Source organism: Acanthochromis polyacanthus, chromosome 15, assembly GCF_021347895.1.
Source record: "Acanthochromis polyacanthus isolate Apoly-LR-REF ecotype Palm Island chromosome 15, KAUST_Apoly_ChrSc, whole genome shotgun sequence".
NCBI lineage: Eukaryota > Metazoa > Chordata > Actinopteri > Pomacentridae > Acanthochromis > Acanthochromis polyacanthus.
This window is the reverse complement of record NC_067127.1, coordinates 34,951,785-34,977,392: the sequence shown is the minus strand read 5'-3', so window position 1 is coordinate 34,977,392 and position 25,608 is coordinate 34,951,785. Positions and strand designations below refer to the sequence as shown.

General features: G+C 41.1%; 3 protein-coding genes across 4 annotated transcripts in view; all 3 read left to right on the top strand.

Moving 5' to 3' along the window:
- LOC110946301 (uncharacterized) overlaps positions 1–25,608 on the top strand; it is a 45,413-nt gene that overhangs the window by 9,173 nt on the left and 10,632 nt on the right. The window contains exon 3 of one of the 2 annotated variants that reach the window (XR_007947077.1): positions 20,230–20,996. The exons of the other annotated variant lie outside the window; for it this stretch is intronic. The gene's annotated coding sequence lies outside the window, so the exon portion shown is untranslated. Of the gene's footprint in view, positions 1–20,229; positions 20,997–25,608 lie in introns of those variants that run through there. 2 annotated transcript variants of the gene reach the window in all.
- LOC127537564 (fibroin heavy chain-like) lies at positions 5,679–13,957 on the top strand. Its single transcript, XM_051960158.1, is given in 4 exon segments — positions 5,679–5,691; positions 6,070–8,739; positions 13,066–13,142; positions 13,251–13,957. Coding segments are annotated over 4 exon segments (3,180 nt in total). The 3' UTR covers positions 13,671–13,957.
- Positions 16,804–20,223, top strand: LOC127537450 (uncharacterized). The gene is made up of 3 exons (XM_051959711.1): positions 16,804–17,290; positions 17,558–17,653; positions 18,710–20,223. Exons 1-3 carry the CDS (start codon positions 17,096–17,098, stop codon positions 19,028–19,030), a joined length of 612 nt encoding a protein of 203 aa, XP_051815671.1. The 5' UTR covers positions 16,804–17,095; the 3' UTR covers positions 19,031–20,223.

The following is a 25,608-nucleotide window of genomic DNA, read 5'->3' as shown; positions in this document are numbered from 1 at the left end:
CAGGTTTGGGCACCTGTTTGATCACTGTGACATTAAAACCTCCACTCTGCTTCCTGTTGTTGATCTCCACTGTGTACAGTCCACTGTCAGTCTTCGTCATGTTACTGATCTCCAACACTCATGTGGTCGTGTTCACGCTGGCACGGTCTCTAAACGCAGAGTAATATACTAATTCCTGATCTTCGTCCAACACACCCACGATTTTGCCGTTGAGCTTCCATGTGAAGCTTCTGGTGGGGCCAGAGAAGGGTTCAGGTTTGAGGACCAGCTTACCTCCAACCTCAAAATACTCAGGTGTGTTCTGGGCTTCAGCAGAGATCAGAGCCTCCAGCAGCAGCAGCGCAGCCAGGAGCCAAACAGCAGAACGTCCCTCCATGTTCACGGATCTGTTCAGGACCGACACAAAATACACAAAGTTTTACCAAAACGACGATATTTTTAGGTCTTCACACACAGTCCGCACCCTACTTCTTGCTGCAGCATCACAAAAACACCGTTAGATTCTTTAGGTGTCCTCGTCGTGCCCGATTTAAATTAATTTTAGTTTAGTCTATAACTCACAGTAAAACCAACTGTACTGGTTTCGACCGTGAGTTGATATCACTGTATGCTATGTTATATTTATATATAGTATTTATTCAACGTGCTGGTCTGTTTTAATTCGCCAGATGCCTGAAGGCATTGACGTTAGCCCGCTATGCTAACGGTTGTTAGCTGCGTTAACGTTTTATTTAGAATATCTCTGATTTAGATTTGTGTATTTATTATTTTACTGTCTATTCTTGACTGTGTCGATGATCTGACACTGTGTGCAGGTAGAACTTGTGTTATGATGCTCTTCACACAAGGCAGAGGCAGTCCTTGGTAATTGGACTTTATTATCTATTTTAACATAATTTTGATTTCAAATGGGCCTCTATACATAGATTTGAAACCTTTTTATATATCATTTACTTTTTTAAATGTAGGTCAATGTAAGACTTTAACATGACTGTCAAATCAGTAAATCGGTGTTTCTGAAGCCTGAACCACGTTCTGAAGTCCTTCGTCTCGTGGACTGATCAGTGTCCTCCTTTATTATTTCATCGAACTCCAAACGTTTGTTTTTGACATTTTTAAAACACGGATCGAAAAAGCGTACCAAAGGAGAACATAAAAAAGAGTGTTTTCATGTGTAAAGTCTGTAGTTATGATGGTTAAATGTGTGTACTTTTAAAATCGTTTTAAGTACGCACTTTCAGTTTCGTTTCTCCTGGTGTAATGAACAATATCGTCTCCCCGATCAAATAGGTCCAACTGGCTCTACTTTTCGAATATTTACCGTCAAACCAGAGGCTAGCCTTTTGAAATGAACACCAAACAACATAGACTTAAACAGAATAGTTAGAGTTCTGTCGCTTTTTTTGTTCGTATTAATTTAAACTTAAAAACTTGTGTGGAAGCTAGCCGATGTTAGCCTAGACGTGAACATAGCTAACAACAATTAGCATAGCAGGTGTTGTGCCATTTTCACACTCCCCGGAAAAATCTGACTCCCCCTTCGCGTGAACGCGCGCGACTTACGTTTCACTCTGTGGCCACTTGACGGGGTTTCTGTTGTACGTTTACTGTTTTTGCTGTTGTTTTCGGGTTAAATGTGATTAAGTACCGAACTGCAGACATGTTTTCCTGTTAAATATGATTAGGTGACATGTTTCTCCTCCTCTTCTCATCCATATGTAATGGCATCAGGGGAGATCCTACGCTACTCTCAGCTTCACTCTATGAGGACATCAGGACAGGACAGGGTGTAATCGCCATATATTGTTCATATTCCATCGGTGTTCTACACGTGTCAATAAAATAAGTGTTCACTGAGAAAACTTTATATCTGCTTATTTAAAATCGGACTCTCCTAAGAATGCAATATATGGCATCAAAATATGTCTGGTATTTATGTATAAAGTCTTTAATATATGTATAGTTCTTAAGTATAACGTCGTTTGTTATTGTTGTTATTTTTATAGGGCCAGTTAACAATATAATAGAATTGAATTTCTTTATTTGTCCCACACCTGGGAAATTATTTGCTACAACAGCTAAAACACCAAATCACAACAATTAAAAAAAAAACAACAACTAGTAAATTAGTCTGTAAGAACAGAATAATAAAATAAGGGGCTAAATGATCACAGTATGGCACATTAAGAACAGACAGACTATTTCAAAACTAAGACTTTAACAGAAATATGCAGGTTGAGTTAACTGTGCAGATTGTATGATATGAAATAAAATCTGGAGTCAGAATTTGTTGGGTCACTTAACAAAATCTGACTCCCCTACTATTTTTGGAATGCAAGAAGTGACAACCTCCAAACTTTCTCAGTTACAACATCTGCACCTCTGCTGCTGTTTTATAAGGTCTTGTGTACATGGTGGCTGCCACCGAGTTTTTTGCTTGGAAATTGGAAAAATGTAACACAATGCCATCTGAGTGATAATGGAAAATATGACAAAAGAAAGAAGTCAGTAGACCAATCACACTCCAAATGAAAGGAAGCCATATTGGTGAAAGTTTTGTTTTCTTTTATGAGAACAATATCAAACAATAATTCTTTATAAACTAATTACAAAATACACATACATATGTACACCTCCTTTTATAAGAACAAAATCAAACATAATTCTTTGCAACCTATTTACAAAATACACACACACAAACACACACATACACACACTAAACACAAGCAGCACAAATAAATGGATCATCCACCGAAGGTCGATTGACAGGCGTGGTGGTACCACCGGGGACAGCTATCACAGCCAATCTGAAATATAAAATATATTACTGTATTTACATTATTATAAGAATTGGACTCTGATTATACTTTGAATATCTTTAACTTAAACTAAGGCCACTACTATTATGATAACCACTCGCTTATATTAGATAATTTGACAGCTTTACCCAATATGGCTCGCCAGGCTCATCACAGTCCTCCTCCCCACAAAAGTGACAGCGCTGACTCAGGTTCTCTATTTAAAACATTTTAAAAAATCTTTGAAGGTGTATTTATATATATTTATCTATCTTTTTCAAGAGATTAGCTATGATTTTATTCTGTATGAGCCTTTGAAATGGCTCACTTTACGTTACTCACAACAAAATTCATAGGATTTTCAATAACAACCATGAACCTACCAGTCCTTAGTAGCAGTGTTTTCGCGATCTCAAAACGATGTCTTTCCAGGTCCTCAGCTGACGTTTTGAATTTAATTTCATTCTCGCCCTTAATAATGCTCTCAGCAAACTGAAAATAGAAATTAACGAATTATTTTTAAAAAGTAATGTATTTTTCATTGTTTATAGATAGCATAAAAGATCTCATAGTACAGAAGTTTCACATAGGCATAAATATTGGTTTATTTTAACAGTTGAAATCATCATAATTCATGTTAAAGATGCTTTCTCAGAAACACATAATATTAATGACTGATCTAGGAGCATTATCCATGAACTAATGTAACACTTACCTTGAGGACGAAGACCCCACATGATGTACAATCCTTCTGGATTGGGTGGGGGAGAGTGCTAACAGCCACTCTGGATATATTGCATCCCTTGTCTCGTAGGAATGCCCTAAATATTGAAAAAACAAGCAAACAAAAAAAAACAATATTTAGCATGTTTTAAATTCAATTTGGAAGATGTGCTATGCAAAATTCTAGGATGTTCTGGGAAAATGTAGCATTATTTACCTTGTTACTGCCTGGCATTTCTTCATTTGGGTGAGGGATTCCCCAAATGGATCTAAGAAGAGAGCCCTCTTCTCAGAGGGGAAGATGACCTACATGGAAATACAAACAATGTATGTACATTGTAAAGATATACAATACAGATGACATTTTTCTCAACCTTTAAGAGCATAGATGAGTCCACAATGCAGAGAAATTGCAGAGGATAAAAACCTCAGTTTGCACAGCTTTATTCTTGTTGGAGCCTATTTCTATTAATTGATGATATATCAAATTATTATTATTTAGATGATGATGATTATTTAAATTATTTTAATCATTTTGTTAATTCTGATTATTATTAACTGCTCACCTGCTTCCTACTTGTTGAGCCGTCCCACTCCCATGATTAAGGGAGAGCGATCAGCTGTTACTTTGAGGGCTCTGCTTTTTGTGTTGAAGGAGTGAGGAGTGAGACAGTTTATCAACCACTAAATTACGTTATTTTTGCATTTTTAGAAAGTCAACAACGGAGAATACTTGTGTTTACGTAAATAAATCTCAAACCTGTTTTTGAATCATAGTAGATCTCCGTGTGTGCTTATTAAATTAGTAAGTCGTAAACCTCCTCAAAAGACGAATCGGACTGTTTTGGACATCTTGTTTTTTGAAAGCAACAACAGCCGTAGCAATTCTAGAGTAGCACATACAGCTCCAACATTACACACCAACTTTCATGGGTTAGATTAAGAATGGCAGATCAATGTCAGAGCCTTACTATTTTAATACTACTAAATGTTGTCCAGGTATATACAGTATGGTACCCAGAAATACTGGTGCAATGTTGTGTTTGCTGTCCGGAGCTGGGTGTATATTCTTATTTCTTTTTAGTTTTTGAAACACCTTCAGTATCATAGCGCTGTTGAAATTATCAGTCTGTCTTTACAATGAAAAGGCATAGCTTGGGCCATCACAGAATGACAACTGATGTTCTTTGTTTTGATACACATCTAAGCAGATCCGCTGTTTCCTAGTCAATTTTTTTATTTTTATTTTTTTACCAACAGTTATAATTCATTCATTTGAACTGTGCAAATAAAGTGCAATGTGAAACATTTACTTCTGGGCAATAATGTATATTTATGTCATTATTTTTACACTTTCTATACATATATATCCCAGGAGAAGGTAAAAAAAAAATTAATAATTTTGGCTTATATTTTTTACCTCTGTTTATATGTGACACTAACTCTTATATTTTGAACTTCTGAGTATATTTTGACATTTTTGAATAGGAGCAGCTGTAACACAACAATTTTCCCTCGGGGATCAATAAAGTATTTGTGATTCTCATATGACTGAAATTTTGTAATAAAGCAGCCCTTACTGCCCCTTTGCCCATACTACATTATGTAAAACATCAGAGCTCATAGTGCTATATTAAAATATAATAAACCTTGGGCAAGCAATAATAAATAAAAAAGACAAGGTATAAAACAATATGTGCAATGTTATTAAAATTAAAACTACACACTATAAGAATTATTTACAAATTATTGTATACACAGTATACAGTACAGTAAATCTAGTAAAATTATAAACTCACCATCAGCAACCAATGATGATTTTCATTGATAATTCTGAGAAGCATCTTGTATGCCATCGGATCCAACTAAAACATGAAAGGAGAAGAAAGCATTTGTGTTAGCTTCAGATAAGATAAAATAATAAAAAAACATACTAAACGTTGTCTTTAACAATCATTCAGTACATTAAATTGAAGTGTAAACCTTCAGCTTTGAACGATTTTGCTTCCAGATGTCTGTCACAGCAAAGGTGTCGATGAATCTGGCCTTCTCTTTGGACTGCTGTTTGAAGTCCTGCACAAGGAGTGTGAGGTAGCCATTAATAACCTGAAAAAAATGAGGTATTCTCAGATTCTGAAAAGCACATAAACACAAAATATGATTGCAGAAGGTACATTCTGTCCATTATTCACCTGATCAGACAAATAGTTATAGATCAGTTCATAGTCAGATATCAATAAATAATTATAGAGGTATTACCTCACTTTCTAATTCCTTATTTGGAGCTGTCCTTTCAATATCTGAAAAAAAATAGCTTGTATGGCCCTATTTTTGCCATGAGCACAAAAGGGCTCTTTCCTGCCCATCTATCTCGGATGCCAGTAAAACAAATAATATTAAAGTGTCAGTAAAACAGCATCTTTCTGGGTAATACAATCAGTCCATGATTTTCAACCTAACATTTTGAGAAGTCTTTTCATACACTTTTCTATCATGTCTGCTGCTGCTGGAGCTGCTGATAAAATGGCAGCGGGGTCTTGAACTGCAGGGGTGGCAGAAGGGGCTGGAACTGAGGCAGGTGTGGCAGAAGCAGGGGCCGATGCTGGAGCAGGTGTGGCAGATGCAGGGGCCAATGCTGGAGCAGGTGTGGCAGATACAGGGGCCAATGCTGGGGTAGGTGTGGCAGATACAGGGGCCAATGCTGGGGTAGGTGTGGCAGATGCAGGGGCCAATGCCGGAGCAGGTGTGGCAGATACAGGGGCCAATGCTGGAGCAGGTGTGGCAGATACAGGGGCCAATGCTGGGGTAGGTGTGGCAGATACAGGGGCCAATGCTGGAGCAGGTGTGGCAGATACAGGGGCCAATGCTGGAGCAAGTGTGGCAGATACAGGGGCCAATGCTGGAGCAAGTGTGGCAGATACAGGGGCCAATGCTGGGGTAGATGTGGCAGATGCAGGGGCTGATTCTGCAGTAGGTGTGGCAGATGCAGGGGCTGATTCTGGGGCAGGTGTGACAGCTATAGAGGCCGATGCTGGAGCAAGTGCGGCAGATACAGGGGCCAATGCTGGAGCAAGTGTGGCAGATACAGGGGCCAATGCTGGAGCAAGTGTGGCAGATGCAAGGGCCAATGCTGGGGTAGGTGTGGCAGATGCAGGGGCTGATTCTGCAGTAGGTGTGGCAGATGCAGGGGCTGATTCTGGGGCAGGTGTGACAGCTATAGAGGCCGATGCTGGAGCAAGTGCGGCAGATACAGGGGCCAATGCTGGAGCAAGTGCAGCAGATACAGGGGCCAATGCTGGAGCAAGTGTGGCAGATACAGGGGCCAATGCCGGAGCAAGTGTGGCAGATGCAAGGGCCAATGCTGGGGTAGCTGTGGCAGATGCAGGGGCCAATGCCGGAGCAGGTGTGGCAGATACAGGGGCCAATGCTGGAGCAGGTGTGGCAGATACAGGGGCCAATGCTGGGGTAGGTGTGGCAGATACAGGGGCCAATGCTGGAGCAAGTGTGGCAGATACAGGGGCCAATGCTGGAGCAAGTGTGGCAGATACAGGGGCCAATGCTGGAGCAAGTGTGGCAGATACAGGGGCCAATGCCGGAGCAAGTGTGGCAGATGCAAAGGCCAATGCTGGGGTAGGTGTGGCAGATGCAGGGGCTGATTCTGCAGTAGGTGTGGCAGATGCAGGGGCTGATTCTGGGGCAGGTGTGACAGCTATAGAGGCCGATGCTGCAGCAAGTGCGGCAGATACAGGGGCTAATGCTGGAGCAAGTGTGGCAGATGCAAGGGCCAATGCTGGGGTAGGTGTGGCAGATGCAGGGGCTGATTCTGCAGCAGGTGTGGAAGATGCAGGGGCTGATTCTGGGGCAGGTGTGACAGCTATAGGGGCCGATGCTGGAGCAAGTGCGGCAGATACAGGGGCCAATGCTGGAGCAAGTGCAGCAGATACAGGGGCCAATGCTGGAGCAAGTGTGGCAGATACAGGGGCCAATGCCGGAGCAAGTGTGGCAGATGCAAGGGCCAATGCTGGGGTAGCTGTGGCAGATGCAGGGGCCAATGCCGGAGCAGGTGTGGCAGATACGGGGGCCAATGCTGGAGCAGGTGTGGCAGATACAGGGGCCAATGCTGGGGTAGGTGTGGCAGATACAGGGGCCAATGCTGGAGCAAGTGTGGCAGATACAGGGGCCAATGCTGGAGCAAGTGTGGCAGATACAGGGGCCAATGCTGGAGCAAGTGTGGCAGATACAGGGGCCAATGCCGGAGCAAGTGTGGCAGATGCAAAGGCCAATGCTGGGGTAGGTGTGGCAGATGCAGGGGCTGATTCTGGGGCAGGTGTGACAGCTATAGAGGCCGATGCTGGAGCAAGTGCGGCAGATACAGGGGCCAATGCTGGAGCAAGTGCAGCAGATACAGGGGCCAATGCTGGAGCAAGTGTGGCAGATACAGGGGCCAATGCCGGAGCAAGTGTGGCAGATGCAAGGGCCAATGCTGGGGTAGGTGTGGCAGATGCAGGGGCCAATGCCGGAGCAGGTGTGGCAGATACAGGGGCCAATGCTGGGGTAGGTGTGGCAGATACAGGGGCCAATGCTGGAGCAAGTGTGGCAGATACAGGGGCCAATGCTGGAGCAAGTGTGGCAGATACAGGGGCCAATGCTGGAGCAAGTGTGGCAGATACAGGGGCCAATGCCGGAGCAAGTGTGGCAGATGCAAAGGCCAATGCTGGGGTAGGTGTGGCAGATGCAGGGGCTGATTCTGCAGTAGGTGTGGCAGATGCAGGGGCTGATTCTGGGGCAGGTGTGACAGCTATAGAGGCCGATGCTGGAGCAAGTGCGGCAGATACAGGGGCCAATGCTGGAGCAAATGCGGCAGATGCAAGGGCCAATGCTGGGGTAGGTGTGGCAGATGCAGGGGCTGATTCTGCAGCAGGTGTGGAAGATGCAGGGGCTGATTCTGCAGCAGGTGTGGAAGATGCAGGGGCTGATTCTGGGGCAGGTGTGACAGCTATAGGGGCCGATGCTGGAGCAAGTGCGGCAGATACAGGGGCCAATGCTGGAGCAAGTGCAGCAGATACAGGGGCCAATGCTGGAGCAAGTGTGGCAGATACAGGGGCCAATGCCGGAGCAAGTGTGGCAGATGCAAGGGCCAATGCTGGGGTAGGTGTGGCAGATGCAGGGGCTGATTCTGCAGTAGGTGTGGCAGATGCAGGGGCTGATTCTGGGGCAGGTGTGACAGCTATAGGGGCCGATGCTGGGACAGCGGTTGCAGGAATAGAGAGTAGCTTGTGAGAGATCCTTGGTTTGTGATGTCTGAATTGGGTTAAGTGGTCTACATTTATTTTTGGAAACACCACCCCCTTGTCATCAACCAGGTCGACACTCTTTCCTGCTACGCCTGAAATTGTGTAGGGGCCAAGGAAAGAAGCATCAAGCTTGCCACCCTTCCTCTGTTGGCTTCTTACATTCCTCCACCACACTTTTAGCCTAGCCGTGCTAGACAACCCACGGCAACGAATTTAATTCTCTGCCAGGGTGGGTCTAGTTACCCTCCATAAGGCTCGAGGCTGGATTCTCCTAAAACTGGCCGGACCAATCACCATGAAGTGTAGAGTCAGAAGGCGGGCGTAACTAAGTGACGACAGAGGCGTGACGATTCTGACAGAAACAACCGGCACACAATAAACAGTTATCTTTCGACTCGGCTTTGGCCACAGCCCTTAAAGATTTGAAGCTAAAATTCAACTTGAAAGATAAACAAAGGACGGCACTGAAGTGCTTCATTGAGAAGAAAGACATATTTGGACTTATGCCAACGGGATATTGCAAATCCTTAATATAACAGTTGGCTCCACTGGTTGGGAAGCTAATGGGACTTAGCGACAATCCGCCGGCGCTCTAGGAACTACGTCAGCCTATTCGTTGCACTGATTGGTTGTATACCTACCCAATTGCTGCAGAGTGATTTGAAAGACAACCTTTTAGCCCGCCTCCCTCCCTGTCGAGCGGTCCTAGACCCTTGCGTCTTCAGAACATGGGTCTAGCGCGGCTAGGCTACCACACTTTGTCACCGACTTGGAAATTGTCCCCAGTATTTTGTCCAAATCGACTTTTGTTTTTTTTTTGCGCCTTTGCGACATTGTCCTGTACATCGAGGAGGACTTTGGAAAGAGCCAGCACATCATCAGCCACCTTTTCAGAAGCGACAGCACCTTCAACACTACTGTCAATCTGTTGATGAAACATCCATAACAGTAGTAATATCAGCAGTCATGCAAAACGTAAACCAATGCTGCATTAATATGATGTGATTCTTCCCTTCACACAAATGAAAGATCAATGTCTGTACACCAACCTTGAAATCTTCTGGTATTTCAGAAGGGTAACATGCCTCTCTGTCACGCCCCTCTGGTTGCAGCGAGCTGGCTGATCAGCTTAATGACAGACGGCTGTGCGGAGTGCGCAGCCAGGTGAAATTGACAATTAGTGCAGCATAAAGCCTGACGCTGTTCACCAGTCCGACGCTGCATTATTGACTCCTACTCCCCGCCACGCCACGCACCCTGCTACCAGCTCCAAGCCGTTTTGCTGTTTCTTAGACGTCACCCCTGGACTCTGCTTCCCTCCCTGGATAATACTCACGATGCTCTGGACAATCTTGCCCTTTCCAGCCATCATCACTCTTCCCCTCTGGTTCTGTCAGCTCTGACCTCCTCCATCTCACACTCTGGACAGCCTGTAAGCCACTTCCCGTTGATTTAGTTAGTTTTATGTTTCGTTTGTTATCGGCCTTCGGGTCCGCCCTTTGTTTAGTTTAGTTCTGTTTATCTTAGTTTTTACCTCGGCCTTTGGGTCCGCCCTTTGCTTAGTTTAGTTATTTTCTCCTCCTTGTTGTTTCTCTTCTGCCTCAGTTGTTAAGAGTTGTTTCTGTTTTTGTGTTCTTGTTTTATTAAATCATTGTTCATTTCATTTCTCTGTCTGCGCCTGCTGCTTGGGTTCACACACCCGCACTGTGACACTCTCTTCCAAACATTAAGAAGTATGGACTGTATTTTGTGGTGATTTGTGTTTTTTTGTCCTGATACCAAACATGATGGCATCAAGGTGGAGATCCCAGTCTTTCGGATTATCTGACACCACCTTTGAGAGTGCTCTGATAATGTAACCAGAAAATAAAAGTGTCAGTGTTTATTAAACAGTGAAGCAGGTGTTATCTTGCCAGAACCCTCTAAAAGTTAATTCTGTGATTTTTTATTTTTATTTTTTTGCTTTTTTGCTTTTCAGAAGCACCTGACTGTACTAAAATGTGTAAAAATCTAATACAATCACAGAAATGTAAAAATCTCAAAGCCATTCTTCTCACCTCTGAATGGTGCCATTCATTTTTTCAACCAAACCATTTGTTCGTGGATGATAGGGTGAACATAGACTCCTTTCAATGCCCAGTACTTTGCACACCTGTTTGTTCAGCTGTAAATACAAATATTGTTGATTACACATGACATGTTTTCTTGCAAAGTGTTGAGACTAGCTCACTACTTTGTAATAGTGTATATCATGTAACATGTTTACATCCAATAGGTACCAGAAAAAAACACATTTCCTGTATACCAAAACCTCATTTGCTTTAACATTATTTTGAAATACTTCAGTCAGCTATTTTGTAAGAGCTTTGAAAAGAACATCAAATTGTATTATATTGTTGTAGGTTAGTGTAGATGTGTTACCTCATTTACAAACTCTTTTCCCTGATTGGTCAAAATCCTTTTTGGGGCCCCAAAGAGATAAAAGAATTTTAGGATGCACTCCGTTACCTCCTTTGCTGATTTCGATTTCAGGGGATATGCCTGTGGCCACTTTGTAAAGTAGTCAATCATGACACAGACATATTGTCAGTGGCTGTCAGTCAAAATCAGCTTACCGATGAGGTCCATCCCCACCAGTTCAAAGGGATGAGTTACCTTAAAGAAAAAATGAAAAAGTGTCAGGTTATTAGTCAATACCTTGAGAAAATAATAAATATTACTCAGCTATCACCTGACAAAATAGGTTCAGCAAGCATTTAGTTAAGCAACATACATACAGGCTTTATTCTAACAGATACACCTGAAAGTAGAATGATTTGAATCCCTGCATGCTTCCTTAAGAGACTAGCCTCTACTTCAACACTGCGAAAGCATCACCTCTGTCACTGTTCCAAAGAAGCTCTTAGACATTAGAGAAAAAAAATCTGACTTACCACTACTGGGGTATACTCCACCTTTTTTTTTAACTGTCTGACAAGCCTGACAAGCGAGACACTGGGACACTTAATTGCATCAGAACATTTAGGAAGACAAAAAATTGCGAGAGTACATCATATCATTAAAAATAATATTACAAAGACTGGGGAAATACAATTTATTATTTCATTAGTAAGATACATCATGAAAAATCATGTTTTTGGGGACAGATATATTTGAAATTATGAAAATGTGTAGTATATTAACCCGTGTATTGATGTCCTTTGTCATGCCTGGCCAGTAGAATCTGGTGGAAATGGCATCCCTTGTTTTGTGCTGGCTACAATGTGCACCTGTGGTGCTTGAATGAAAATCGACAAAAATAATGCTGGCCTCCTCCAGGCCATTGACCACTTTAACCCTCATGGGCTTTAGTGTTTCCCTGTGACGGATGTAGTATAGATGTCCATCTGTAAAAAATACATTGGTTTATTAGTTCACTAAGTCCTGAGGACCTGATGTGTCTGACACTGGTGAGGGATGTTAATCTATTTTGTGGGAGAAGTTTTGTTTGTGCAATGTCACTGTTAGAACTGCATCCATTTATTTGACATCTACAGTGCCTTGTGAAAGTATTCTGCCCCCTTGAACTTTTCAACCTTTCGCCACATTTCAGGCTTCAAACATAAAGATATAAAATTTTAATTTTTTGTCAAGAATCAACAACAATTGGGACACAATCGTGAAGTGGAACAAAATTTATTGGATATTTTATACTTTTTTAACAAATAAAAAACTGAAAAGTGGGGTGTGCAATATTATTCGGCCCCTTTACTTTCAGTGCAGCAAACTCACTCCAGAAGTTCAGTGAGGATCTCTGAATGATCCAATGTTGTCCTAAATGACTGATGATGATAAATAGAATCCACCTGTGTGTAATCAAGTCTCCGTATAAATGCACCTGCTCTGTGATAGTCTCAGGGTTCTGTTTAAAGTGCAGAGAGCATCATGAAGACCAAGGAACACACCAGGCAGGTCCGAGATACTGTTGTGGAGAAGTTTAAAGCCGGATTTGGACAGATGTGGAAAGTGCGGGGGACATGTCCCACGCGTACCCCGCGTCTGTTACGCCCATGTGACCAACTACCTATCAGATCTGGGGTGGCCACAGGGGTGGCCAATGAGATTTCAGGGGTGGCCCCGGCCACCCCAGGCCACCCCCTAAAATCGCCATTGCTCAGGCCCCTTCAGAAGCATCACTTGGAAGCTCAACCGCAACATAGTGGGTGAGTGGAATGAAGGGCAGTCCTTGGTATATTCTCCAGCATTTTGAGGCCGTGCCAGTGTGGACACAACCACAGGAGTGTTGGAGATCAGCAACATGATGAAGACTGACAGCGGTCAGTGGAGTGTACACGGTGGCGATCAACTACAGGAAGCAGAGTGGAGGTTTTGATGTCAGAGTGATCCAACAGACAAACCTGTGGCGATAATGACACCTGACACATGTACCCAGCAGTCAGACAGTTGTTTCCTGAGCTGTGGTGGAGACATTACAGAGGCTGGACAGGTCACATTTTATTTTATGAAGGGAGATGGAGATTGGGAGGAGAGAGAGCAGAACATTAAAGTCATGAATGATGAGGACACATAGGCTGTCCCAACGTTCTCCTGCCGGATGAAGAACCCACTTGGTGAAACAGACAGTGAATCCGTGGACAATCCGTTCTATGTGGGTTCCAACACTGGAGTGATTGTGGGTTTTATTGTTGAGTCCTTGCTGTGGTTGGTGCTGCAGCTGGTGGTGCGTACTATCATCGCCTTGCAGACCAGCCAGAGGAAGCACCACTCCTTGGACAGCAGCCCTGATATGAAAAATGTTCATGAAGCTGTGAATCTCCATATAATATCCCGTCAGAGCTTCCTGTTGCTAGCTTGATTTGTTCTTTCAACATCCTGCCTTGTGCCTTCCAAAAAGACCAAAGTCAAAGAACAAAGCAAGAAAAGTATGATTGAATTGTTTTTCACGCTGTTACTAGTAAAAGTTATGCAGAAAGTGCATAAAATCAAGTGCCAAAAGTAGATGTACTACTTTTGTAAATTATCCTGTTTTCAGTGATGCTTCATGGGTGTTCATGGAGACAATGTGCCGGTTTGTTGCCATATTTCAGTGAGATTGGTTCTATTTTTCATTTAGAAAAACTCTAAACATAGTGGGATGAGGCAATTTTCTTTTTTTTTGCTACAATCTGTCCTAATCCTGAATGTCGTCTTATGCTTGGAGGAAATGATTTGTAACATCACAGCACTTTATCAGTAACAGTATGAGGTGACACAAAAACTCAAAAAATTGAGTTATTTTGTTTTTGTTTTTTTTTCTGGTTGGAACATTTTTGACACATGTAAAAGATGAACACATCTAATACCGTCTAAATATGCAAGGTAGATTAAATATACCATGTATGTCTTTAATTGGAAGTGATTTTGAAGGTACACAGTATATGCAGGGAAAGAGGGACAGGGAATTACAGGCTGTAGAAGTGTAAGGCTGGGAGTCGAACCGCTGACTGATGGCTCCGGACGTGTCCAGCATTTTTCAAACTGAGTACGTGATCACGTGGAAAATGTTCAAGGCGCGCAAACACAGGTCCTGATCGGCAGTCTTGTTATCTGCACAACTTCTGCACCCAGCCGAGAAACGCGCGATGAGAAAAACTGCTTGCAAGTCTTGGTAAGTGGCTTTCCAGCAAAAGCTAATGAAACAGTAGATGTTGCGGTCGCTGTGTTTGTATTTTGCGCCACAACGTGGCTGCGCAGTTATCTGGCTAGCGCTAGCCTTTAGCTAACAACATCTGTGTAAGGCGTGGTGTTTGCTGTGTCCGCGGTCAAACGTTGGAAAATAGAGGTGTCTATCTTTATGACAGAGTTTCTGCATTATTCTTGTAAGTCAATCGTGTTTTTAAACGAGGATTGTAGCACTTGGCCAGCTTGTTTTGTCAGATTTGAGAGTGCAAATAATAATGGCTATTGCATGTAAAGTAGGACTTTTCGGTGAAGTCTGTTCACTTCAGTATTTTCCTTTGTGTCACAGCACCAGCACCGCTAAAGAAGGGGAGCTGAACCAAGATTGAGGAGGTAAATGCTCTGTCTTTGTTATTCACCTGTTGCATAGTGGTTACGATTTATTGGACGGCTATCTAATTACCATTTTGTTGTACCTGTATGAGTTGTAATTGTGCAGCTGATTATTAGACATTAAGAGGACTTACTGAAATAATGATAAAAGTTAGTAACTTAAAGTTCAGGAAAGCTGTTAATTATCTACATGTATGACACCTTGATTTTGACCACATTTGATTATATTGGCTGGAAACATTCATAGTAACTAAAAACCAGTAACATTACAACCATACATGCAATGCAGCCTGTCTGTGTCATTAGGATTGATTTCTACAGCATAGTGAACTTGGTGGTATGTATCCTTTGGCAGCATATCTTGTGAGTGGTCAACAAATGGTTACATTGAAACGTCACATTGTTTGCCAGTAATAGGTGAAGAGACTGTTGAAATGCCCAAGACCTGCCTTCATTCAGATGACTGATTTTTCTGTTTTTATTCAGATGGATTCAGTTGCCTTGAAAGTTATTCTAGAACACCGGAGTGAGAAGCTTACCCTGTCTTCAGGAATGCCCAGCACCGTGGAGCAGTTACATGAGACTGTGAAGGAGACATTTGGACTCATTGAGGATTTCACCCTGCATTACTTGGATGAGGACTTAGGTGATTACTTCACACTCCATTCTACCAACCAGATCAAACACAAGGGGACAATCAAAGTAGTAATCATTCCATCAGTAGTGCTCACATTGAATAGCCATACTGGAAACCAGATGGATGGAAGCATTTTAAGTGATAGTTCCACCTCTGCTACTGATACAAAGGCAGGTTACCCAACAGATGTTTGAAGTTTCTTCACAAGACACAATTATAGTGTCTCCATGTGAAAGCCCACGTAGGACATTATGGCCAGATAGAATTATCATTCCACTGTTTTCTGTGGCAACAGAGACAATACTGAGAAATGCCAATGAACAATTTGCTGAAGATGGTGCTGTGCTGACTAATACACAGATCAAGTCTGAAATCATGGAGAAACTAGCAGACTACATGTACCGGTACACAGCCTACCCCACAAGCCTTCAGATTGGTGAAGCGGCAGAGGCTTTAGTCAAAAAGCACCCATGTTTGACAGAACCAGGCAGCCGTAATGGCTGGATTGGATGGATGTACAGTTTGAAATACAAGATGGGAAATTTCAGATCAAAGCTTTGAAGTCTTGGAGTTCCTGATATTACCTGCCACTCACTGAAGAACAAGCACCCTGATGACAAGGCACCTGCAAAGAATATAAAGAAAGCAAGAAAAGGAGAAGTTGTGTTTCTCCCACACTATCCTGGAGGAAACAGTAAGGAGCAACAAGAGCTGGACCGACAGCAGCTAATCGCAGAGTCAAAGAAGAAAGACAGTACAGCCATCAAGGGCTTAATGTGCAGCACATTTGCACATAGAAGATGTTGCAGCCCTCGGTTCGAATAAGCACAGCTTCAGGTTCGACTGGTATCACATTTATTCCAAACACCGTGAAACTAAAAACACAAACAAATTTTCATTTACTTTGACATTTCATCATATTCATCAAATAACAATATTAAAATTCACAATTATTACAACTCCAAACAACAACAACAAAAATAAATAATCAAAAATAGCCCACCTCTCTTCGCCTACCAAGGGTGCACACTTGATTACGGCCTGGTGCTGAATGACTGGCCCACGGTTGACCGTGGACAAACCACACTCCACAACAACCTCCACATAAAGCAACCAGAAATAAGTCAATTCCCACTCAGCTCGATTACTTTCATTTAGTTCTGGTTTACTTACTTAACTCCTGCTTCCGACCACAGCACAGTTGCACAGCGACATGAATGGCGTGTGTCAAACTGGCGTGTGATGTCACTATTTATACTCTTTCTTTGATAGGCTGGGCTACCCCGGAACATGAATAACAACAAAAAAAACAACACAAATAGCCGCTCGGCCCAGCTGGCCACTTACAGAAGAAATGATGTCATCAGCCTGCAGATGAGCATCAGAGACATCACTGACTGATGGCCTACCTTGTTTGATGGTTCCCAAGTGACTTAATTTTTTTGTAGCACAATTGTCAACATAGACATTACAGACAGAATATATCTGAAGATGTCAGTTTTACATTCTTTTCAAAGCTTTGTAAAACTGACATCCATCCTGTTGATCTCTATTTGGAGCATATTTACTTGTTTGAAATTGAAATAGCTTTAATGGTGAGTTTTCTTTCTTTTTTCTCTTGTTTATTGCATGTCAGCGCAGAGCTTCAGAGGATCACCACACTGAATCTGGAGCCAAAATTCATGTCAAAGTTGGACTTCTCCTCCCCCAAACTGCAGTCCCTGTTCCAAGTAAAGAAAGGTGCTGCAGGAGAACGGCATCGGGCTCGAATGAGTGTACTACTTCAGGTAATAAAATTTAATCCCGTCCCATATTAACTGACCTTTATCCCCTCTGACTTTCCCTCCTGTTATTTTATTGCTTATGTCTCATATTATTCCTTCTGTTTTATTGCCGTCTATAACCGTTCTTTGTTACTCGTATTTTTTTCTTCAGTTTCTTTTCTCTTAAATCAATTCATTTGAAAATGTTAATGCTGGACTAGTAGAGCAAATGTTACTGAAATGTGCAGAGTAATAAAGATTTTGGTAGTTGAACGACTTTCTGTCCGGCAGAATGGAATCCCCATTCAGCGAACACAAGAGATCATCATCCAGTGTCTTATTGATCATCTGGGAGAAGATGCATGTGCCTTGATCAAGGAGTTTGAGGTTAGTACAGTTTTCTAAATTTCTGAAAGTGTTGCAAGTTTTAACTCAGGTAATCACAAACAACTGTAAGACAAGGTCACAAACAGGGAAATCAACAGCACAGTGTGTAGTTTGGGATGTTTATAAATTACATTCATCATAAAATAGAAGAGAATACATTTTTTTCCCAATGATGGATGAAACGATTATCAGTATAATGATAAAGCACGGTAAAATCTCTGATGGTTTGTATTACCGTTTCAAATTTTCATTTTCATTACAACCATGTTTGATTACTGCACTTTGAGTAACTCGTGGTGGAGAGGTAGCGGCACTCCCGACACAGACGTGCATGTGCAATTTATTATGTTTGGCCCCTGACAACATGGTGGAAGGCCCCCTCACAGGCAGAGCTCCGGAGATTTTTTTTCTCCACTAAAACCACAAAGACTAAAGTCTGGACATATTCTCGATTTTTTTTTTTTTTTTTTTTTTTTTTTTGGGATCCTGAGGGGAAATTAATTAAGCAATATCACACGAGAGGGGGTGATGTTGTACTCTATCGTCATGTCTGTGATTTGGTCGTAGTCACGATTATGCAGGCCGAGTGCCAAAGATAATCACCGCAGCCACTTCCACCATCAACAGTGAACAGCACTGCAAATATTGCTGCTTTTAACTGTGGTTGAAGTCCCAGAAATGGAGGACAGATGCTCTGCTTCTTGGTACATACTTAGTTTGTCATAAAGAGCAGCAGCGCCCCACGTTCTGAGGAAAAATTGTCAGACACAAAAAAGGTTGAGGACCACTGCTGTATATCGTCACTCATGAAATGACTCTTGTACAGTCAAATTGCTTGGTTGGAGCTGACTGTTGTATAAGTACTCTGAACATTTTGAGCATACTTAAACAATGTTATGATAACAATAATCATGATAATTTTGTTACAATAACCGCGATATGAAATTTTCATATCGTTACATCTCTAGTAAATACCGAGGGATAACTCTTTGTACGTCTGTCCTGTAACATGCAGGCCAGAAGTGATCTCTAACCAGGTATCTCTCATGTCTACAGGTGGTTGCTGATGCTCCTGACGGTTTAGAAAAGGAGTTGACAGAGGAGGTCATGAAGATTTACTTGGTGCGGAACCAGGGACAATCAGGTGATGCACCTACTGATGTAGGGATTGTAATTGAGGGCATCATTGTCCTTCACAGTCTTGGGGATCTCAGCAGAGCCTGCTGTTATCTGTTGGGACTGACCTATGCTTTGGATCCAAGATACCCCCAGAATCTTAAATACAGTTTTGAGGTATTCCAAAAAGTGCTACTGGAGCTGGATCCTGGAAACCTTTCAACCAAGGTTCAAAGACTGAAAAATTACCTGTGTACTTAGTTAACTACTGTTCAATGAGATGCTCTCACTAATCTGGATTTTGTCCATTTTCAAGGTGTGCATGTCTTAAAGTTTTAGTGAAATACTGTGTTAATCCTAAGATGACATGTAGGAAAAGTGTAGTGACGGCAAACAGTGAAAACTCATTTAAACTTATAGGTTGTCTTACTTGTAAGCATCAAACATTTTCAAACTGTCAGTGGTTTCCTGATGGACAGGAGAAACTAGGTGCTAGTTATTGTTATTGGTCCCTTGATTTTGCTTTATGATCTTACATTTGCCATTTTATTTAATAACTACTTGATTTGAGAAAGGGTGAGAAGGACAGGACATTGATTTACTCAGTACTTGACAAAAAGATGTTTTTTTCACTCCAAGTGATCTGTTCCAAAACTTGCATCAGAATGTAGAAATGTGCTCTTTGGTGTTTTAACATGATGGTATAGGCCTGCCCAGTCAGCGCCACGGGGCAATAACTGGCAGTTAGCAATAGAGGTAGTTATTATTGATGTTAAGTGTCACTTCATGTATTCTAGCCATGTGCAGAGCTAAGTTCAGCCTGTTGCTCTTGAATCAAAAGCATTTTTTTTACCTGCACTTTGGCAACAGTAAGTGAGTGTTTTATCCATGTTTTAGATGCCGCTGGCTAGCATTAGTTTTCAGTGCACTGTTTTCATACTGTGGATATTGTTACATATGTGATTTGGAAAGCAAACCAGGTTGACTATAGATGCTATTTCATGTGTTACAGTAGTCAGTTCTGAACAAATAAAGATTTACAGCGGTTTTACTGTTAAACATGTGTGTGATTGTTTTATGTATATTATTTGGTGTCATTTAACTAAAGAGTAAATACAGCTAAATAGCTAATATAGTATATATTAAATACATAAATTCACTTAAGACATTTAGTATATGGATGACATTGGTTTTGTGGAATAAAAGCCTAATTTTCAGTCATATCTACTGAGCATTCCAATTGTATTGACTCAGTCTTTTCAGTGGTTTTGACTTAGGGTTGCTGTTACATTAACTTAGGCTTTTAATTTATCTACTTAATTTTTTATGTAATGCTACTAAATGTAGTTGTATGGAGCTACTTGAATTTTTAATCACATTTACTCAGATTCCTAAATTATATGTAATCAATTTCGGTGTGGAGTGGATTACAAACATGATTTGTTTGTAATCACTTTAAGGTGGAGCTGATTTTAGTGGTTTCATAAACTGCTGGTTTGCTTTTAATTTTCTACAAAGTCTTAATATAGAAATAATAATTTTATTTCTACATTCTGTTTGGTCTTATTTTTCTGAATCATGATGAAGGGAAAACACGGATATTTAGGGCTGCAAACCAACAGTTGCTTTAATTGTCTGGTTGAATCTGAGCATTATTTTGTTCTTCTTTGATTCTGTAATGACGTATAAATTACACTACACTCTACTGCTTTCCGATCCTGGAGCATTTGGACGATCCCATTCAATCCAGGAGACTCTGTTTAGTTTCTTGTCATGATAGAACCGTTGTGTTGTTGCTCAGCAGTGATTCTTATCAAGAGTTGTACCAGTGTAGTCAAAGCTGACGTAATGAGTTAGAATGTGAGGCTCCTAAACATCACTGTAAGCCACGCTCAGACTGCTGGGACTGGATTTACGCTGCCTCCACCTGTATTTGAGACATTATCAACTATTTAGCAGACATTTATGCTTCTGTGACAAGAGCATGAAAATATGTTAACCATCAGTGCCACAGCATTTTAACCACTACTGCATGTCATAGTTCATTTTCAGTCTATGCTCTTTTTAATGCTGCTCTCTGATGTGGTCTTGATCTTATTGCACCTTCTCTGTACTGTGTAATCAGTGACAGTTTTTTAAATAAAGAAATCCATATTTTAAGTATATTTTGAATGTTTTCATTTTATTCCTAAGGTTCCTTATAAATAAACATGTGTATTGTTATACAGACGGTATTAAAGGTGTGTTTTTGTATGAATAAGAGAATCAGAATCAGAAAAGCCTTTATTTCCAGGTGAGTTTAGACACACAAGGACTCTGACATGGTGTATAGAGATGCAGTAGTCAGTAGCTTCAGATTCCACTGAGGGCAGATTTCTCTGAGTTTAGCCTGGACTTCTTTCACCAGACTCATGTTCCTGCTGTTGACAAAGTTCAACAAACCTCTTCTCCTGGGACGTCCAGGTGAAGAGGTTTGTTGCAATGAAAGCGGTGAAGAGCGCAGAGCATCACACGGAGACGACAGCAGACGAGATCACAGTCCTTAGATGTGTTACAAAGTCAGACCCCAATGATCCCAACCGTGAGATGGTGGTCCAGCTGCTAGACCACTTCTAGATCTCTGGTGTCAGTGGAACTCATGTCTGTCTGTGTGGTGTTTGAGGTGTTGGAACATCACTTATTGAATATATACTTATTCATTTCTCAGATCAGAATTGAAATTCTCCAAACTACTTGTTCAATCTTCACATCATTGTGTCACTTGTGAACATCAAAAAATCAGTTTCTCATTTCTTTGAACAAGTAACAAATGCTTTGGTTCATCCATGAAATGATTCTGTACAATTCTCTGCTCTTTCCTACATTATCAGCTGCTGATGTCACACTGATCAAAATGTATTCTCATGGGTCTCTGTTGAACAGTCTCACCCTAAACAACATATTAGTTCATCACATCAGTTTTTACATGTAAAATGGTTGAACCAGTTGCCATAATATGTTAAGGATATTTCTAGACATTTCTGTACATATACCCCAATTCAGGACAGATTTAGAAAAGAAGTGGAAATTAGGCTTTTTTTCTAAATCTGTCCTGAATTGGTAAACTGCTTCCTGGTGAATCTTGTCTTTCTCTATGAAGGTAAATGTGTGAAGGGTTTAGGTTTTCTGAAATCACTCAAAGACACAGAGAAGATATTTGTGATGAGGATGAGAGTTTGTGTCCCAACAGACAGGAACATCATATGAAGGAAGACTGCACTGTAATTCCTACAGCACTGAATGTTTTCCCTAATTAGATTGTCCGATGTTCACATTTCTACTTTTGTTTTTTTATTTTTTTATTTTTTGTTTGTGCTGTGCAGCTCTGTTCTCCTTTCTGTATCACAATGAAGTGGTCTGTCAACAAATTACAACACAAACAGTAAAAGTGTAAATGTGAATCTTATCCAGTCTCTTTCAATCGATCTCCCACATCCACTAAGGTGTAACTTACAATTTACAGTAACTGTCATCAGAACTTTAGCCATAGTTTACATCAGAACATCCCTCCAGAGAACACTGTTAGAATGACAACATGACTAAACAATTTGACTGTTTTATTCACACACAATAACACAAGGACTGGTCATTCTGATGCCACTGACATGTTCATTGACACAGATAATTACTTTTGAGAGATGAACTAAGGATTTTGAGCAAGAGACTGGCTTTTGCAGGTAATTGATGGTGTTTCGCTTTTTGTACGAATTGTTTTGGGAAATGCACTTACTGCTTTGCAAATGTCTGGGATGATTAGAGAAATGTACCAAAGCGACTGAGAAAAACTGTAATCTTGAGGGAAATTCAGGTTGTCTTGACCACGTCTACGTGCTTCAATGCACTGAGTTACGACCATTGATTGGCTGATTAGATATTTGTGTTAACAAGCCATTGAAAAGGTGTATCTGATACCTCTCTGCTCCTACAGGAGGTCATTCCTCCTCACAGCTATAAGACTCTTCAACATGTCTGTGTCTGTCAGTTCACACACTCTGCCTGCTGACTGAACCACTGAACATACAGGACATCTTACGTCCATGCCATATCGCACTCCGTTGGAATCCTGCACTCCGTTCATCGTCCCCCACACGTCGTTTCCTGGACTCTGCCCTTCCCTTGGACAACTCTGTCTGTTTCACTGCCTGCCTCTCACCCCCTCCTGTGTCTCAGTCTGCTCTGCTCCTTTTCCCACCCGACTCTGGACTTTATGTGAGTTATTTTCCCGCTACTTAGTTCAGTTTTGATTCAGTTTGTCTCGGCCTACTGGTCCGCCCTCTGTTAGTTAGTTTAGTTTTCCTTCTCCATTGTTTCCCTCCGGCTTCCCTCACTCAGTGTTTCTGTTCATTTAATATTCTGGTTTCTTTCAGTAAAGTCATATTTAATTCCACCCTCCTGCCTACACCTGCTGCTTGGATTCAAACTCCATTTTATGACAAAACCTCCAAAAGAAGTCTCCCTGGAGGATCTGAATCAGATGTCCAAACCACCTCCACTGGTTCCTTCAATGTAAAGTAGCAGCAGCTCCACTCTGAGCTCCCTCCAGTAGAATTCTGGGGATGAATAAAGTCTGTCTGAGTTTTTTAAATTTAATTTCTTTATTTTTTAAGACAGGGACAGTGCACATTCATCAACATTTTAACAATGTAAATGCACCTGAGTGAGCAGAAAAGCTGGTTTCCATCAGTAGTCCCTCTGCCTGTTAACTGGCATCCGAAAATGTATAAAACAAGAAAAACAGTGTATAGAACAAGTTAAAACATATTACCAATCAGTCATCAATGTCAGGTCAGTCAAAGTCTGAGTCTCTAAGTCTACCTAATAAAGTGGCCACTGAGTGCATGTTGGTGTTATTTGTTCTGACTGTTGTAGTTTTTGCTCTGCTTTGTGTGTGCTTCCTGTCTTTGCAGCTCTTTAATATTCAAACAGGGCTGTGTCGTACTGAAGACAGGATTAATTAACCCTTGTGTCGTCCTGCGGGTCAAAATTGACCCGTTTTAAAGTTTGAAAATGTGGAAAAAAATAAATAAATTCACAGTGAAACTTCTGATGTCCACATTTTCAACATTTTTGAGAAATCTTTGAGCATTTTTCAGTGGAAAAAAAAGAAATGTTAAAAAGGTTTCTTGTGAATGTTTCTTTCAGAACATTCACATAAAAATCAACCAAAATCCAGCAAATTTCACTGGATTTCGGTTGATTTTTATGTGAATGTACTTAAAGAAAATGTTGGAAGTTTTACTGATATATATGGAATCACTTTAGATATTTTTAGGATTTTTTGGAAGATTTTTACTCATTTTTTGAAAATATTTACAAGAATTTTCTTATACCAAATTTGAGAATTTTTTTTTTTTTTTTAAATAAAACTTTTAAGGGAAACCTTTAAGGAATTATTGTAATTTTCTTCCTGCAGGTTTTGCAAATTATCAGAAATTTGGGTAATTTTTTGCTGAATTTTCTGATATTTTTCAGACAAGGAAGCACTATTTTTGGTGCCTGTAAATGAGGACAACAGGAGGGTTAAACTACTGAGGAAAGCGGTATTTAAGGTGGAAGTCAGAGAGGGTTTGATGTCCGGACCATCCTTCACTGTGTCCAACCGACACACAGATCAAACTCAGCGTTCTTCATTCAGTAAAAGCAGCTCGTCTGTTAGATGTATGGAGTGAGCTGCTGCTTCTAGTTTAACCCGTTTTCTCCTGGTTAAGTCAGAGAGGGAGGAAAGACTTTGTGTTTCATTTTGCTCCTTTAGTTTGTTAAATAAGTCAGACTGTTAAAGAACAGTGTGTTTGTTGGTTATTTAGGCGTAGAGCTCACTCTTTAATTTATACATGACCACTGGTTGATTTTTGTTTACTGTAAATAACAAATTTAACAAACTCAGAAATTCCTCCAAATGCTCTGCTGGTCCTCTCCTCATGTGGGGCTGACCCGGCTGTTTCCTGTTCAGGGTTTCACTTCGTTCCTCATTCTGGACTAATTTAATCGTCTTCAGCTCTCAGAATAAAAATCATCACCGTGTTCTCCTCACATTTCATCTACTGGAACTGATAGTTAACAAAAAGTAGAAAACCAAAACAAACTCAAACAATTTGAAAAGTTTCTTAATCCATGTCAGGCAGGGCGGCCTCGTTTATTTTCTCTCCTTTCTGTTGTTGATACAGAAACACACCTTTGGTACATCTGTACAGCAACACACACGTTTATTCATAAGGCCTCTGATAATACAAATGAACAAATTCTAAATATAAATTAGCAAATATGGCCGTCTTTTTAAAGAAAAAGAAAGATTCCATCTTAATTTTAAGTCCAAAAACATCTCAGTGATTAGACAGAAGGCACAACAAAAGCAAGAACACATCAGAGAACAGTGCAATAAAAAGAGCACAGACTGAACATTAACTGACATGTAGGAGTGGTAAAAATGCTGTGGTACTGATGTTTCACACAGGTCCAATTCATGTCACAGAAAGACAAATGAAGGCCAAACAGTTCATATAAATATGTCTCTGACACACGTGAGGCAGCAGAAATCCAGTCCCAGCAGTCTGAACGTGGCTAACAGTGATGTTTAGGAGCCTCACATTCAAAGTTATTACGTCAGCCTCGAGCAGTTCCTCATCTGTGGAAGTACATTGGTACAGCTCTTCCCAAGAATCCCTGCTGAGTAATAACAGCATGGTCCTGTCATGACAAGAAACTAAACAGCACCTCCTGGATTGAAAGGGATGGATGGAATGCTGCAGTATGGAAAGCAGCACAGTAGAATTTACACGTCATTAGAGAAGCAAAGAACGACT

Bases quoted from the DNA above. Each gene is read 5' to 3' on its own strand.
- LOC127537450 (XM_051959711.1), top strand. From the start codon at position 17,096: ATGGTGAGTTTTCTTTCTTTTTTCTCTTGTTTATTGCATGTCAGCGCA. The intron at 17,291-17,557 runs GTAATAAAATTT...TCTGTCCGGCAG, and splicing joins GAATGAGTGTACTACTTCAG to AATGGAATCCCCATTCAGCG. The intron at 17,654-18,709 runs GTTAGTACAGTT...TCATGTCTACAG, and splicing joins CCTTGATCAAGGAGTTTGAG to GTGGTTGCTGATGCTCCTGA.